Consider the following 13756-nt stretch of genomic DNA (forward strand, 5'->3'; position numbering starts at 1 on the left):
GATAGATGAAGTAAGGGAAATGAAAAAAGGATTATTGTTATATTGAATGATATAACCTAATTACTATACTAACTCTAAAGGCACTAAATGTATGTGTTATAACGGATGTGAGAAAGAACAAATATTGAATGTAAAATTAACAAGAAAAAAACAGACACATATTTACGTGATTCACCAACGATGTGTTGGCTACGTCCACGGGCAGGCGAGAGTAATAGTTTTATTGATCTTGAGGAAAACAGATTACAGATTCAGAACAGATTTGAGACCAATCACAGAAACAGATTGATTGTCTCTCAGATTTCTAATGTTATTTCTCTCAAATCTCACAGATGAGAAATACACAAAAGACTCTCAGATTTCTGAATAATCACTCAACTGATCAACTTACTTCGGCTAGGTCGCTAGGAGTAACCCTAAGGGGTATATATAGAGCTCTCCAAAACAGAAACTGATTTGGGCCAAAGCCCAATTAATAACCACATGGACCAAAACCACACGACAGTGTACCTTGACTCACACAACCGTGTGACATGTCTTGTAGTAGCGGAACTACACGACCATGTACCATGAACTACATGGCAGTGTATATTGAAGAGTACATAATAACACTGACTATACGATCGTGTACAATGGACTACATGATCGTGTACTTAGTAGGTCACCGATTCAAGGCATATTTCTCAACAGTATGAATGAAAATTTTAAGATCATGTTAGCAACTTCAAATATTAAAGGCATTTAAAAAAAAAAAAATAGTCATTTCATCCACGGTTTACATTATAAACAGTTGTGTGTATTAAGTGTAAATCAAGAATATAAAGTGATACATATGTATCTATAAATAGTTAAATACTGTACTATGAGTATAAATAAACAAAATTAACGGGACGTAGTTTAGATAATTGAAACCAAACAAATAAGACGGGATGAGTCACATTGTCTCTTGATTAAAATCGAAAGCAAATGAAATTCTAAATTTAATTATGTACTTTACTAAGAATATAATTAACTGGATATATATATGTAATATCTTTATTGTATTAACTTCTTATTTATTGATTTTTCTTTATCTAATGGTTCTACATATAAGAAACTAATTTTAAAAGAGATAATGGAGTACATATTAAGAATAACTATAGATTATTATATTGATCTATGTGTGTTTTTCTCATGAGTTCCTAAACTTATACCAATTTAGAATATGCATTCAATACTTATACATAATCCTAATTTTCACGGCTGATTATTTTATTTATTTAGATTCTTGTGAAAGGTAAAATGAAAAACACTTAAAATTTGGCGATATATATAACACTTAAAATTTGGCGATATATATCTTAGAATTCCTTTAAAGCAAAAAAATATATGACACTCTCTCTGTCTTTTTTTTTTTTTTTTTTTTTTTTGTCCCTCTCTTCCCAATTGGAAAGTTTCTACTTAGGAGGAATCTTTATACTAATAACATATTTTCTGGACAGAAACCTTATTGTAATTTTAAGTGGATAAAAAAAAATTACATTTTACCACCCAAAAAAATATTAAATTCTACATTTTATCACCTTTTAAAAAAATTACGTCCATAAATTCGTTGATTGGGCTCATCTAATGATTTTTTTTTTCCTTTTTTTTCCCACAATTATGATACCATATTAAAGTAGAGAAGAATTGGAGAAAACGGCTTAGGTCTTGCATTGATTATACCGCAATATATACACACAACACAAAAGAAAAACCTAACAAGCCTAAAACTCCTAACAAAATAAATCTGACATAAATACAATATTAACCTATATAAACCAACCGACTCATATTAATCCTCCCCACAAACTTCACATTCACCTATTATTTAAATCTATCTTAGATTAAATTTTTATGGAGATAATTAGTTAAGGAGGAGGTAAAATATAGAATGATTTATTTTTTTTAGTGGTGGTAGAATATAGTTTTTTTTATTTTGGGTGGTAAAAGCAAAAATTCCTTTTTAACTTCCCACTATTTATGTATTATATGTACAATTATTTATTTAAGGTTTACACCATCTCAAAGTGTAATAATGCGCAATTTTATTATGTTTTCACTATCCTTATATGTATTGAAGGCAGTTTTTTGTCTTTTCAATATTTTAAATGAATTTTTAAAATTCTTTGTTATTACAGAGTAAGAAATAAATGGGTAATGCCTTTTGTTAATGTTTTCATCAGTTCCTCCCACGATTTTAAAGAAAAAAGAACAAAAGAAAATGAAAGGAGCATAATGTGAGTTGTCCTTAAATTACTGAAATCACTCATAATTTGTTTTCCTCAAAGTTAACTAAAAATGAAACATACACATTCGACAAGTCTTGTGATGGTATGACCATATTTGTTTATATGAATAATATTTATTTGTATATTTATTCATAAGAAATTAAGAACCTTGTTTTATCCATACGAGTAATCCTAATTTATTTTCCAAGTAACAACAATTAACTACAAAAAAAATAACTCCATCCACATATTTATTTGAATAACTTTTTTTTTTTGTTTGTTTTAATTACTTCCTTTGTTTTTTTTTTTTAAAGTGTTACACTTATCACAAATGAGGCCGTTATTCATTGTAGCCCTCTATTAAACAATAAATTTGTAATATACATCACATATAATAAGAATTTGTCAAAATCAAATTTAATCAAAGAAATTGTAATTTACTTTATTTTTTACAAGAAAGAAATTGTAATTTTGAATATACTGATAGATATACACGTGTACCAAATTTTATGACATAACTTTTAGAATATTTCTCATATAATTTTTGTTTAGGTGTAAAAACTAGATTAGCTACCTAGATAAGGATAACAAATCACAGTAATTTCTAATAATGAAAGGGAAAAAAAATCATGGTTTCACAAAAAAAAAAAAAAAAAAAAAAAGGGAAATAAATCATAGTGGGAACAATATTTACTTTAACTACAGACAGCACAACGATTATATCTTACAATGATCTAATCTCACCCTACATAACAAAAACTTATATAAATTATCTTAGGTAACTAAAATTTAAAAGAATACTCTATTTATTTCATAATAATGGATAGAGTCAAAATTATTACATGTGAAACTCATATCAATTATCTTAGGTAACTAAGATTTAAAAGATTACTCTATTTATTTCATAATAATGAATAGAGTCAAAATTATTACATGAGTTAATGTAAGAGTTTGACAATCTATATACGTAGGGCCTGTTCACATTTACTGAATTGAACTGAACTAATTGGAGCTGAATTGAACTGAATAGAGCTGAAATGAATTGTTTATGAGATAAAGAAATTAGGAGCTGAACTGAACTGAACTAATTGGAGCTGAACTAAACTAATTGGACCTGAACTGAACTGAAATTAAGCTGAAGTGAACATGCCCGTAGTATATAATTAAACCTTACTATGATAAAAATTACTGAGGTCATAGTCAAGTTTATCAAATAAATAGTGAAAAAGGTCAAAATGTGGCAATTATTATGAAATAGGGGGAGTATCATCAAACAAAGTCTTGTGATTGTAAACTCAATAATAAAATAAATACTCCCTCGATTTTTATTAAGCGTATCATTTCTTCTGAACACACATACTAATGCAAAAATTTGACTAGTAATATCTTTAATTATCAATAAGTAATAATTAAAACGATTGTATATCAGTAAACTATTCACTAAGATTATTCCAATAATAAGTATTCACAAGATTATATTTTATTTTTTATACAAGTACATAAATCAATAATATTAGTCAAAATGAATTACGTAAATAGTGCAAAAAGTCAAAACATTACACCTTAAAAACGGAGAGAGTATAATATTATAGTTAAGCTAATACCAGTACAAAGTAGTTTCTACTAATTGTTTAATCACATAAATATACTAATCAAAATAATGAATAGAATAATGATAGTCAACCAATAGCTCTTAAATGAGCTCTATAAGCTTAAGAAGTGACACGTGCAATTTCTCTCTCTAAGTTTCTCTCTCTAGAAAGAGAGATGACATGAGCTGGAGGGAGAATCCGTGTGTGGAATTCGAGCTGTAATTGAAAGACTCATTCACCTCTTCTTCCTTTCTTTCGTTCCCTATAAATACACCTTAACATCTTTACAATTTCATCGCAAACTTATTTTTTTTGTCTCAAAACATTACTACTAGTAATTAACTTACTATTACTTACTAGTTAATTTTTATCATTATCATTCTTATTCATTAATATTCTTATTCTTATTCATTCTTTCTCTTATATTATAAATAACAAAACTCACTACAAAATCATACAATACAAACATATAAAAATGGTGATCATTTTGGTGGCTTTTGTTACATTAGGTGCAATTTTGATCCTCAACTATGCCCTGAAATCCCCTGTTTTCGCCTTCTCCGGTCGCCGCTTTCCTAAACTATCCCTTCCTCCGGGTACCTTAGGATGGCCTTACATAGGCGAAACTTTCCAACTTTACTCACAAAACCCAAATGTCTTCTTTGCAGACAAAGTTAAAAAGTTAGTCATTTTTTCATCTTTGTTGTGTGTTATCTATCATTTCTTTAGGCAGTATCTTATTTTCGAGTAATAATTAGGTGCTAAATTTCTCTATTTTATTTTTGTTATAGGTATGGTTCCGTTTTTAAGACACACATATTGGGATGTCCATGTGTGATGATTTCTAGCCCGGATGCAGCTAAATTTGTTCTATCAACAAGATCAAATTTGTTTAAACCAACATTTCCTGCTAGTAAAGAAAGGATGTTGGGTAAACAAGCTATCTTTTTCCACCAAGGTGATTACCATGCCAAACTTAGGAAACTTGTTCTTCAGTCCTTCATGCCCGGCGCTATCAGAAGCTTTGTTCCTGATATCGACTCGATTGCCTCACAATCCCTTAAGTCTCTTGAAGGATCTTTCATCAACACCTTCCAAGAGATGAAAACTGTAAGTTTCACCCAGAAAAAATAAAAATATGCGGATTTAGTTGTCACATTACTAAAAAGTTTCAGAATACATTATGAACACGACATTTAATGGTTCAGATTGTATTCTGAACGTCACAACTAATTCCGGACAGTAATCATTTAAGGATTAGTTTGTATTTATGTGAATTGGGATAATTTATTTTTTTAATTTTTGTTGTTTGCAGTACACATTCAATGTGGCTCTGTTGTCAATATTTGGAAAGGATGAGGTGAACTACAGAGAAGATCTAAAGAGGTGTTACTACATATTAGAAAAAGGGTATAATTCAATGCCAATCAATTTACCAGGAACACTTTTCAATAAATCCATGAAAGCTAGGAAAGAATTGGCCCAAATATTGGCCCAAATCATATCAACTAGAAGAGAGATGAAAAAGGACCACCAAGACTTGCTATCCTCCTTTATGGGTGACAAAGAATCCCTCACCGACGAACAAATTGCTGACAACGTCATTGGTGTCATTTTTGCCGCGAGAGACACTACCGCGAGTGTCCTTACTTGGATCCTTAAGTACCTCGCGGACAACCCCTCTGTACTTCAAGCTGTCACGGTATATACACACATACACACTAATTACTTCAACGTACTTCCAAGTCAATCATATTTATAATTTTATCGACCGGTAGTCCTCTTCTGTGACACTGTAATTAAACAGAGTCCATTAAGAAGACTACATACGTGGTCGTAATTGATCTTATCTAACAAAATAGGAACTAGTAAAAGTTTTCCAAATGTTAAGGTTATGTGGGGCTAATAAAAAGATTTGTGGAATGGTGACATTTTTTCAGGAAGAACAAGAAGCAATAATTAAAGAAAAAAAGGAAAGTGGTGAAGAAAAGGTACTTTGTTGGGCAGATACCAAGAAAATGCCCTTAACAATAAGGGTATTCCAAGAAACATTAAGGGTAGCATCAATTTTATCCTTCACTTTTAGGGAAGCTGTTGAAGATGTTGAGTATGAAGGTCAGTATTTTTGTTTCCCTACCCTAATTAGTTTTCCCACTTTTTTCTCTCTCTAAATCGATATTTGTTTTTCTCTCTCTAACATTTTTTTATTTTTTATTTTTTTTTTATTATAGGGTACCTAATTCCTAAAGGGTGGAAAGTACTCCCATTATTCAGGAATATTCACCATAGTCCTGAAAATTTCCCTGAGCCTGACAAGTTTGACCCTTCTAGATTTGAGGTAATTATCAAAAGTTTTTCTCTTTTTATTTTTACTTTTTCTAAATTAAATAATTTATCAAACATACTGGAAACAAATTCCTTACTACATTAAGGGTATATTTCACCAACCTTAAAAAGGTTGATAACACGGCTTTTATTTTCATCTTTTTACGTTAAGTTTACCTTTTAAATCAACTCAAAATTTTACTTGATTCGGCATCAAAAACTCATAATAATCTCAAATTCTATGTATGATAAAAGGTTATTTGAAATAAAATACGGAGTATGTATTTTCAATATCATAGACTTTGTATTGGAATTTTAGCAAGTTGGTTGACCAATCTTGCTAATAAGTTTACTCATGATTTTCATGATCTACCTATGTTGCATATCTTCATATTTTCATGATAATTTAATACAATCAAGTCAAATCAAGATTTTGTACTCAAAGTGTTATTTTTATTTTCTACAGATGGCACCAAAACCCAACACATTCTTGCCATTTGGCAGTGGGATCCACTCATGTCCTGGCAATGAACTGGCAAAGCTAGAGATTCTTGTTATGTTACATCACATAACCACAAAGTACAGGTACATTTTTATCACTATTCTCTAACTTTGAAAAAAAAAATATTTACATGAAAAAAATAAAATAAATGATTAGCTTCTATAAATAGTGTATTTAATGTTAGTTAAATAGTAGTGATATTTTTCTGATCATGGGTTTTATTTTTTGCAGATGGTCTATCATTGGCCCACAAAACGAAATTCAGTATGGCCCATTTGCACTTCCCCAGAATGGTCTTCCCATTAAATTATCCCTCAAAAGTCAAGATTAGCTTAAGAGTCCTAAAATTGGGATCTTATTATGATCAAGAGGATAACAAGATTAAATGATATTCGACTTGAGATGAGGAAAACAATCTTTATTCATATCCAAAGTGTTTTCGAAGTCCGGAAAAAGAATTCTTAGATGAGAAAAAATAACGAGTAAAGTAGAGCTGATAACTCAATTAAACGGATTGGATCGTGTTCTTTATTTTATGGTTTGAAGTGAACGGAAGAGATCAAGGTTGGAACCAACCTTCAAGGAAATAAATAGTAAATGGGAAATAAGAAGAGAGGAGCCACAGCAATTGTACAAAAGTTCTCCTCATAGCAACAAATTTTGAAAGGAACTTTCTTAGTTTCAAGCTATAGTAGGTTAATAGTAGTCATAATATTTTTTTATTGTTTCTTTGTTTTACCCCTAATTATTTTTAGCCTTTAATTCTTTCCTAAGAGTAGGAAAAAAAACAAGAACTCCGTAAGGAATAACTCTTGAAAAATTGTAAATTTAGATTAGATCGTGATGATCAGGGTTAGTATGATTTTTACAAGATGCCGCAAGGCAAGTGAATGAGAATTCTATTTGACAATAAGTTTCTTACCTTTGCATGTTGGTAGAATGGCTATAAGCCTATAAGTTTCATGCTAACATAATTTCAACAACAAAATAAATAAATAAAAATAAAAAATTCAACCACACTACGTATATGATTTAATATTATTAAGTAATACTCCTATTTGACCAAAAAAATCACTACAGTAACTTGCCTCGTTGATACTTCAACTTTTACCAATCGAAAATTATAACTTATTACTATGTATAACTAATTTTTGTGCGAAAGGGCATAGCTACGGTAAAATTGATTGAGATTGTAATTTTCTCATTAAAACTTAGTTTCACTAATCAAACTTTTTTCCTCGTTGGTACTTAAATTTTTACCAATCAAAAATTGTATTTTGTTGAACCAAGTGTTTTTATATGTGAAGTAGAATTTTGCAAACAAATATTACTGTCTTTTGCCTTCAAAAAAATATAATTATGAATTAACATAAATTTGCAAAAATAAAAAAAAAATAATGTTAAATTTGTGTTACTCCGATGAGTCTGATCCACACAATTTATATTCATGGTTTTTTCTACAAGTTTAAACAATAGAAAAGGAAAAATCGGGTGCCCAGAATAAACTTAATTTTGCCTCATTTGCTGAAAATAATCCGAAAACAATCACAATTTTAAATTATTTTTTTTAATAAAATGAACTTTAATTTGAATTTGCTTCTAGTTGTCTCACTTGACTAGTGACCGGTTAAACAAGTAAATTTTTTCGGTTTAATGTCACGTGTTACCACGTAATCGGTCAAAAATTAAAATTTTAAAAAAATTGAATTCAAATGAAATCAATATCATTTTTTTAGTGAAAAAATATACCAACCACTAAGCCAGCCAGCCACCCTCTTCCCTAGCCCCACCCTCGAAACCACCCTAAACAAGGGGTGGTAAATGGTTGACAGGGAAGGAAATGGGGCCAACATCAGGACGAAGTAGGGAGGGGAGCTGGAATTTGGAATCTGTACAGGGAAGGGGGCCAAAACATGGAATGGAACGGGTTAGCGTCGAAATCGAGACAAGGAAGGGAGGGGTGGTCGGGATCGGGATGGGGAAGTTATGGGCCGATATCTAGACGGGGAAGAGAGGGGGGGTTGCGAAGGTGGAAGGGGCAGGGGGATTTTGGAGGTGGCAGGGGCGGGGGGGTTTCGGTGGTGGCAAGGTCTGCCACTATTTTTTTTTTTTTTTGTACCAATCACGTGGTTTGCCAACTGGATGACTGGTTTGCCATTTAAATTCAAAATATTAAAAATTAATCCGAACTTGAGATTATTTAATTTTCATCAAATGAGGAAGAATTGGGATTATTCTAGATAATTTTCATAATTGAAAATTGTAAACATGTTGACATAAATAGGTGGTATATTTGTGCCACTTGTACCACATTCATGGACGAGCGGATATATAAATCCTCTGTTTCTTTATAGTTGTAACACTTTTTTAAAATAGAAATGTCACAATTGTTGCAACACACTATAGAAGAAAGGGTTTTATGGTGAAAATTGTACATTACCTTTTTTTAAAAGCTCATGATCCACTTGAAAATACTCCTAATAACCTATTAACCTCATTTTAAGTGTATTATATCATGTAAAGTCCACTTTTCTTAAATATTGTGATAAAATGTGTGTTGCAGCTGAAAAAAAAGGAGGAATATAATAGAGTCATCCCAACTACTTTGTTATCACCAAAATATATTAAAGTAAAATTATTGTGATTGCTGGTTGAAACTAATTTTTTCTAGGAATTTTACTATTGCCACCTTCTCCAATAAAAGCCTCATTTTATCCAATTTTTTTCCCTTTAAAAGTCTAATCATTTTGTCTTCAATCATTATAATCGAACATCACTTTTTATTTAAACCGAACTTTAATAAACCCAACTTCATTAGCTACCTTATTTTATTTAACTTTTATTTAACCAAATTTCACTATTTTTTTTATTTACTCTCTTTACTATAAAAAAAAAAAAAGAGAAAATAAGGCTTATTCGAGGATGGATGGATTAGTTAAACCTAAGGAGTAATTTTTCTTGATTGATTAAAAGTAAAAGTTAAATGTTCACTTTTGAGTTTGTTTATTGATCAGACGATTTTTACTAATTAAAACTATTAGGATATTTTGCAAAATTACACTACAAAAAATATGAAAAATGGATTATAACATTTAAAAAAAAAAAAAAAAACTTTTATTATAACACCACAAAACGCAAAAATTGGATTCCACCACCACATAACGAATTCTTGGATGGAATTCGTTAGTGGGGCCCACAACAGACACATGTCACAGACCTATTGGTTTAAAAAAAGAAAAATGATAAAAAAAAAAAACTAAAACCTAACCCAACCACCACCTCCACCATCGGCTTCCCTACACGCCACCGCCGGTCAGCCCCATGCCGCAAACCCAACCAAGTCGTCGGAACTCCATCGCCCCTCCAACCGCTAACACCATCATTGCCAAAATGGTACCACCACCACATGCCTCAGCAACATCACCCCCCACAGTCGCTGACTCCCCTCCTCTACCCAAAATCGTCAACGAAACCCTAACCCACACCTAGACCCAAAAAACCTCCCTACTCCTCTCACCTTCACCTTCACCCTCACTTAAACCAAACCTGCGCCCATAAATCAAATTGAGATTGGGTACTGTTGGGCTGGCTTCAATGCTTAATTGGGCTGGTTTTGTCGGGTCGAGGGTGGTCATCTAGGGAAGCCAGTAGTGGGGTTTGGGGTGATGGCGGTCGGGCAAGGGGAACCAGCGCCGACGGTGGGGGTCGTGGCTGGGTTAGGATTTTAGGGTTATTTTTTTATTTCTTTTAATCCAATAGATAACTGACACGTGTACAGTACGGGACCCACTAAAGTTTTTTTGGATGACGTTACTAAAGTGGTGGTGAAATTCAATTTTTTGATTTTTGTTGTGGTGTTGTCATAAAGGTGGTTGTTTTTTTGATGAAAAATAATGGAGGTAATATCAAGATAGGCCTTGTTTGGCAAATGGTTGTTGGTGGTTGACAATTGGCTGGTTCACAAAACTTGTTTAATCAGTTGGAATGTTTGGCTGTTTATAATGGCTTTTGAATTGGTTGTTTTTAAAAGTGTTTGGTAAATTTAGTTGTTGATTGGTTGTTTATTAGATAATTTGTGGGCCAACAAGCCAAAAGCCAACAAAAAAAAAAAAAAAACTATTCATTACTGCTTTTTCATATTGGCTTAAAAGCCAACTTTTAGCTGAATGAAAAGCCAATTTATCAAATACTTTTTAGCCAAAAACTAATCAAAAACCTACCAAAAAACCAATAACTAACGGTGTGTTTGGATAGAAGGAAATGGAAGGAAAAGAAGGGGAGGGAAATGAAGAGATATGATATCTTTCATTTGGATAACAAATGAGGAAGTAAGGGAATTGAGGGGAGAGAAATGGAATAATTAAATTGTAGGAAAATGATCCATCCAATAATGGAGAGATTTAGAAGGAAAACTCACTATTCTTCTCTCCCCTCCCTTTCCCTCCCACCTCTTCTTCTCCCTCCCCTTCTTTTCCTTCCTCTAATGTTATCCAAACACATTGTAAGGGCTTGTTTGACATCAATTTTGATTTTCAGTTTCCTTTTTTTTTTTTGAAAACCAAAAACTAAAAACAGGAAACAAGAAAAAGGTGTTTCCACTTTTATAGTTGTCAGTTTTCAAAATTATCAAGATTTTAATAAGTTTAAATGATGTTTTGATTCATTATGGGACAAATATCATATATTTTTAAAAAGCAAAAAACCAAAAAACAAAAAATAACAGCAATGCCAAACGAACTCTAAACATACCATAGTTTGAAGATAAAACTATCCTCCATAAATATGTAAATCACATAAGAGAAGTCAAAACTACTCTGTAATAAACATACGAAGTGACATACTTTCATCACCAAGCTTACAATCAACATCAAAATCCACCCAAATCAATTAAAATCAAAATCACTATAAACTCCAAAAGTAGCATCGACATAATTGACCAATTAATTCCTAGTTTCCTTCAACGGATTGAAAGTAAAAGCTTAAATTTTGTTGACAAAAAGACTTTTTTGAATAATTTCTATCATTAAAAAATAAAAATAATTCCATAATTGTTGTTTATAGTCTAAGATTGTGTTCCCAAAGTAGAACCTGGTCCCTTACTACTTGCTACTATACGTAAGTCCAAGTTGATGCCGTGGACCTTGAATTTTGTGCCTTTGCCTTTTTTTATATCCAATAATTATACCCATATAATTAAATAAAATATTAAATAAACATATAAATAAATAAATAAGTGGCCCATCCAGCTAAAAACCTTCGAAAATGTTCAAAAATTATTTGTTTAATACATTTAGTATAGGACAAAAATAGGCATGGTCTAGAAGAAGGAAGCAACTAGGATCTAGCCTAATTAGGACTAGGAATAAATTGCTTAGATAAACTCCCACTTTAGCTACTTGCAACTTAACTAAATGATTGGAAGTGATTATGGATCTATGATTTTATGTATCAATTTATTCCATATAATTGGCTATGAACCAACAATCACTAGCTTATGAATCACTCATCTAATTATAAATTTATCTTAGTTTAATTGTTTTACTTTTTTATTTCAAAGTTCAATGAACCATTGTTTGTTAATTACAAGTGTTTAGTCAATCTTATTGAATAATTTATGTTCATATTATCTAATAATATTGTTTTACTATTGATAATAGTAAACCAAATTATTAGTCTCTCTATATATTATTATACTCTTCTCATATTAACCCCAACAATAACTTAAATGACTAAATTCCCATCTTAGGTAGAGTGTAAATTGAAGTCTCGTATTCCTTACAAGAGAACTCGAGTGTCTAGTAATGTCTAAGTAAAGAATTATGATGATATCTTATATCTTTGTTTTTGTCTTAACTAACCAACAAAAAAACGCAAGGAGGAGAAAGCGGTCTTCTAGAGGACACAAAGATGTCAAATGACCAGCTAGCAAACAACATATCCACTTACAATCCTTGGATTTAGGGGGTTGGTTTTAGACTTAAGAATGAAGGTTTTTCTAGATTAACACTAGATGAAATGCACATAGTAAGACGAATACATACATGATACATGATACATGATACATGATACATGATACATGATACATGAAACAAAGGGAGTGACCTTTAAATTCTACAAACATATAAAATCAGTAAATATCCACATTGCTAGGTGTGATTTGTGAATCCCTATGCAGGCTATGTTCAATTTGTAGGAAGTACGATTTGCAACTTGACTTAATCATTTATGCTCAGTTATGTTCTTCTTATCACCTAGGACTTAGACTACTAATTTCATTTACTATCTTCGATTTTTTTTAGTTGTAACTTTGGAATATTTTATATCTCAAATAATACCCCAAAGTTGCAACGAAAAAAAATCGGAGGTAGTATTTATTTATATCATACTCCGTAGTATCTATTAACTAGTGATAATTTGATCAGTTACCATACAGTATATTTATACATATGCATGACATGTGACTTACGTTTGTAAATCTTCTTAATCTGCAATCTCAAAGCTATATTAGGTATTACTAACTTAGTATCTTGATAGATGCACCACTTTGACTTTTTACACTATATATATTCTAACATTAATCATTTTTACTTACATATATATACACTGATAAGTCTGGAGGAAGACTACTCTATTCTTGTAAGCTAAAGTAAATTGAATTATTATTATTATTATTATTATTATTTTTATTATTATTAGAAGTAAACTAAATAAAACTAAACCAAATAGAGCCGAAGTGAGTTTAATTGAACTAAATTAAACTTTAACCTTATTTCAAAACTAATTATAGAAGAAAAACTATACGGGATGTTATTTATTAATTTCCCAAATACGATGTTTCAAATTTTTTACAGCAAAAGGAAAGGTAATTAGCGATCAACAAACACAAATACAAATACTACGTATAAGTACTATACTGTACATGGTACGATTTAGTCTGGCTTTATGAATTTAATTACTTACTAACCACAAATGTAAGATGATATTTGCTCAATAAGTTGAGTTGAACATGACCAATAATTTAGTCCTCTAAGACGAGATAATTGTTAACCACTTTTCAAATTACTACAGTAAATACTAAGTAATTTTGA

General features: G+C 30.9%; 1 protein-coding gene across 1 annotated transcript; it reads left to right on the forward strand.

Annotated features, from left to right (window-relative positions):
- Positions 1-4165: 4165 nt before the first annotated feature.
- LOC145569016 (abscisic acid 8'-hydroxylase CYP707A2-like) lies at positions 4166-7589 on the forward strand. Its single transcript, XM_081628392.1, has 7 exons — positions 4166-4522; positions 4633-4951; positions 5157-5543; positions 5782-5956; positions 6073-6179; positions 6633-6751; positions 6900-7589. Exons 1-7 carry the CDS (start codon positions 4317-4319, stop codon positions 6997-6999), a joined length of 1413 nt encoding a protein of 470 aa, XP_081484518.1. The 5' UTR covers positions 4166-4316; the 3' UTR covers positions 7000-7589.
- Positions 7590-13756: the final 6167 nt, after the last annotated feature.

The sequence above is a fragment of the Chenopodium album genome, chromosome 11 (genome assembly GCF_948465745.1).
Source record: "Chenopodium album chromosome 11, dcCheAlbu1.1, whole genome shotgun sequence".
Classification (NCBI taxonomy): domain Eukaryota; kingdom Viridiplantae; phylum Streptophyta; class Magnoliopsida; order Caryophyllales; family Amaranthaceae; genus Chenopodium; species Chenopodium album.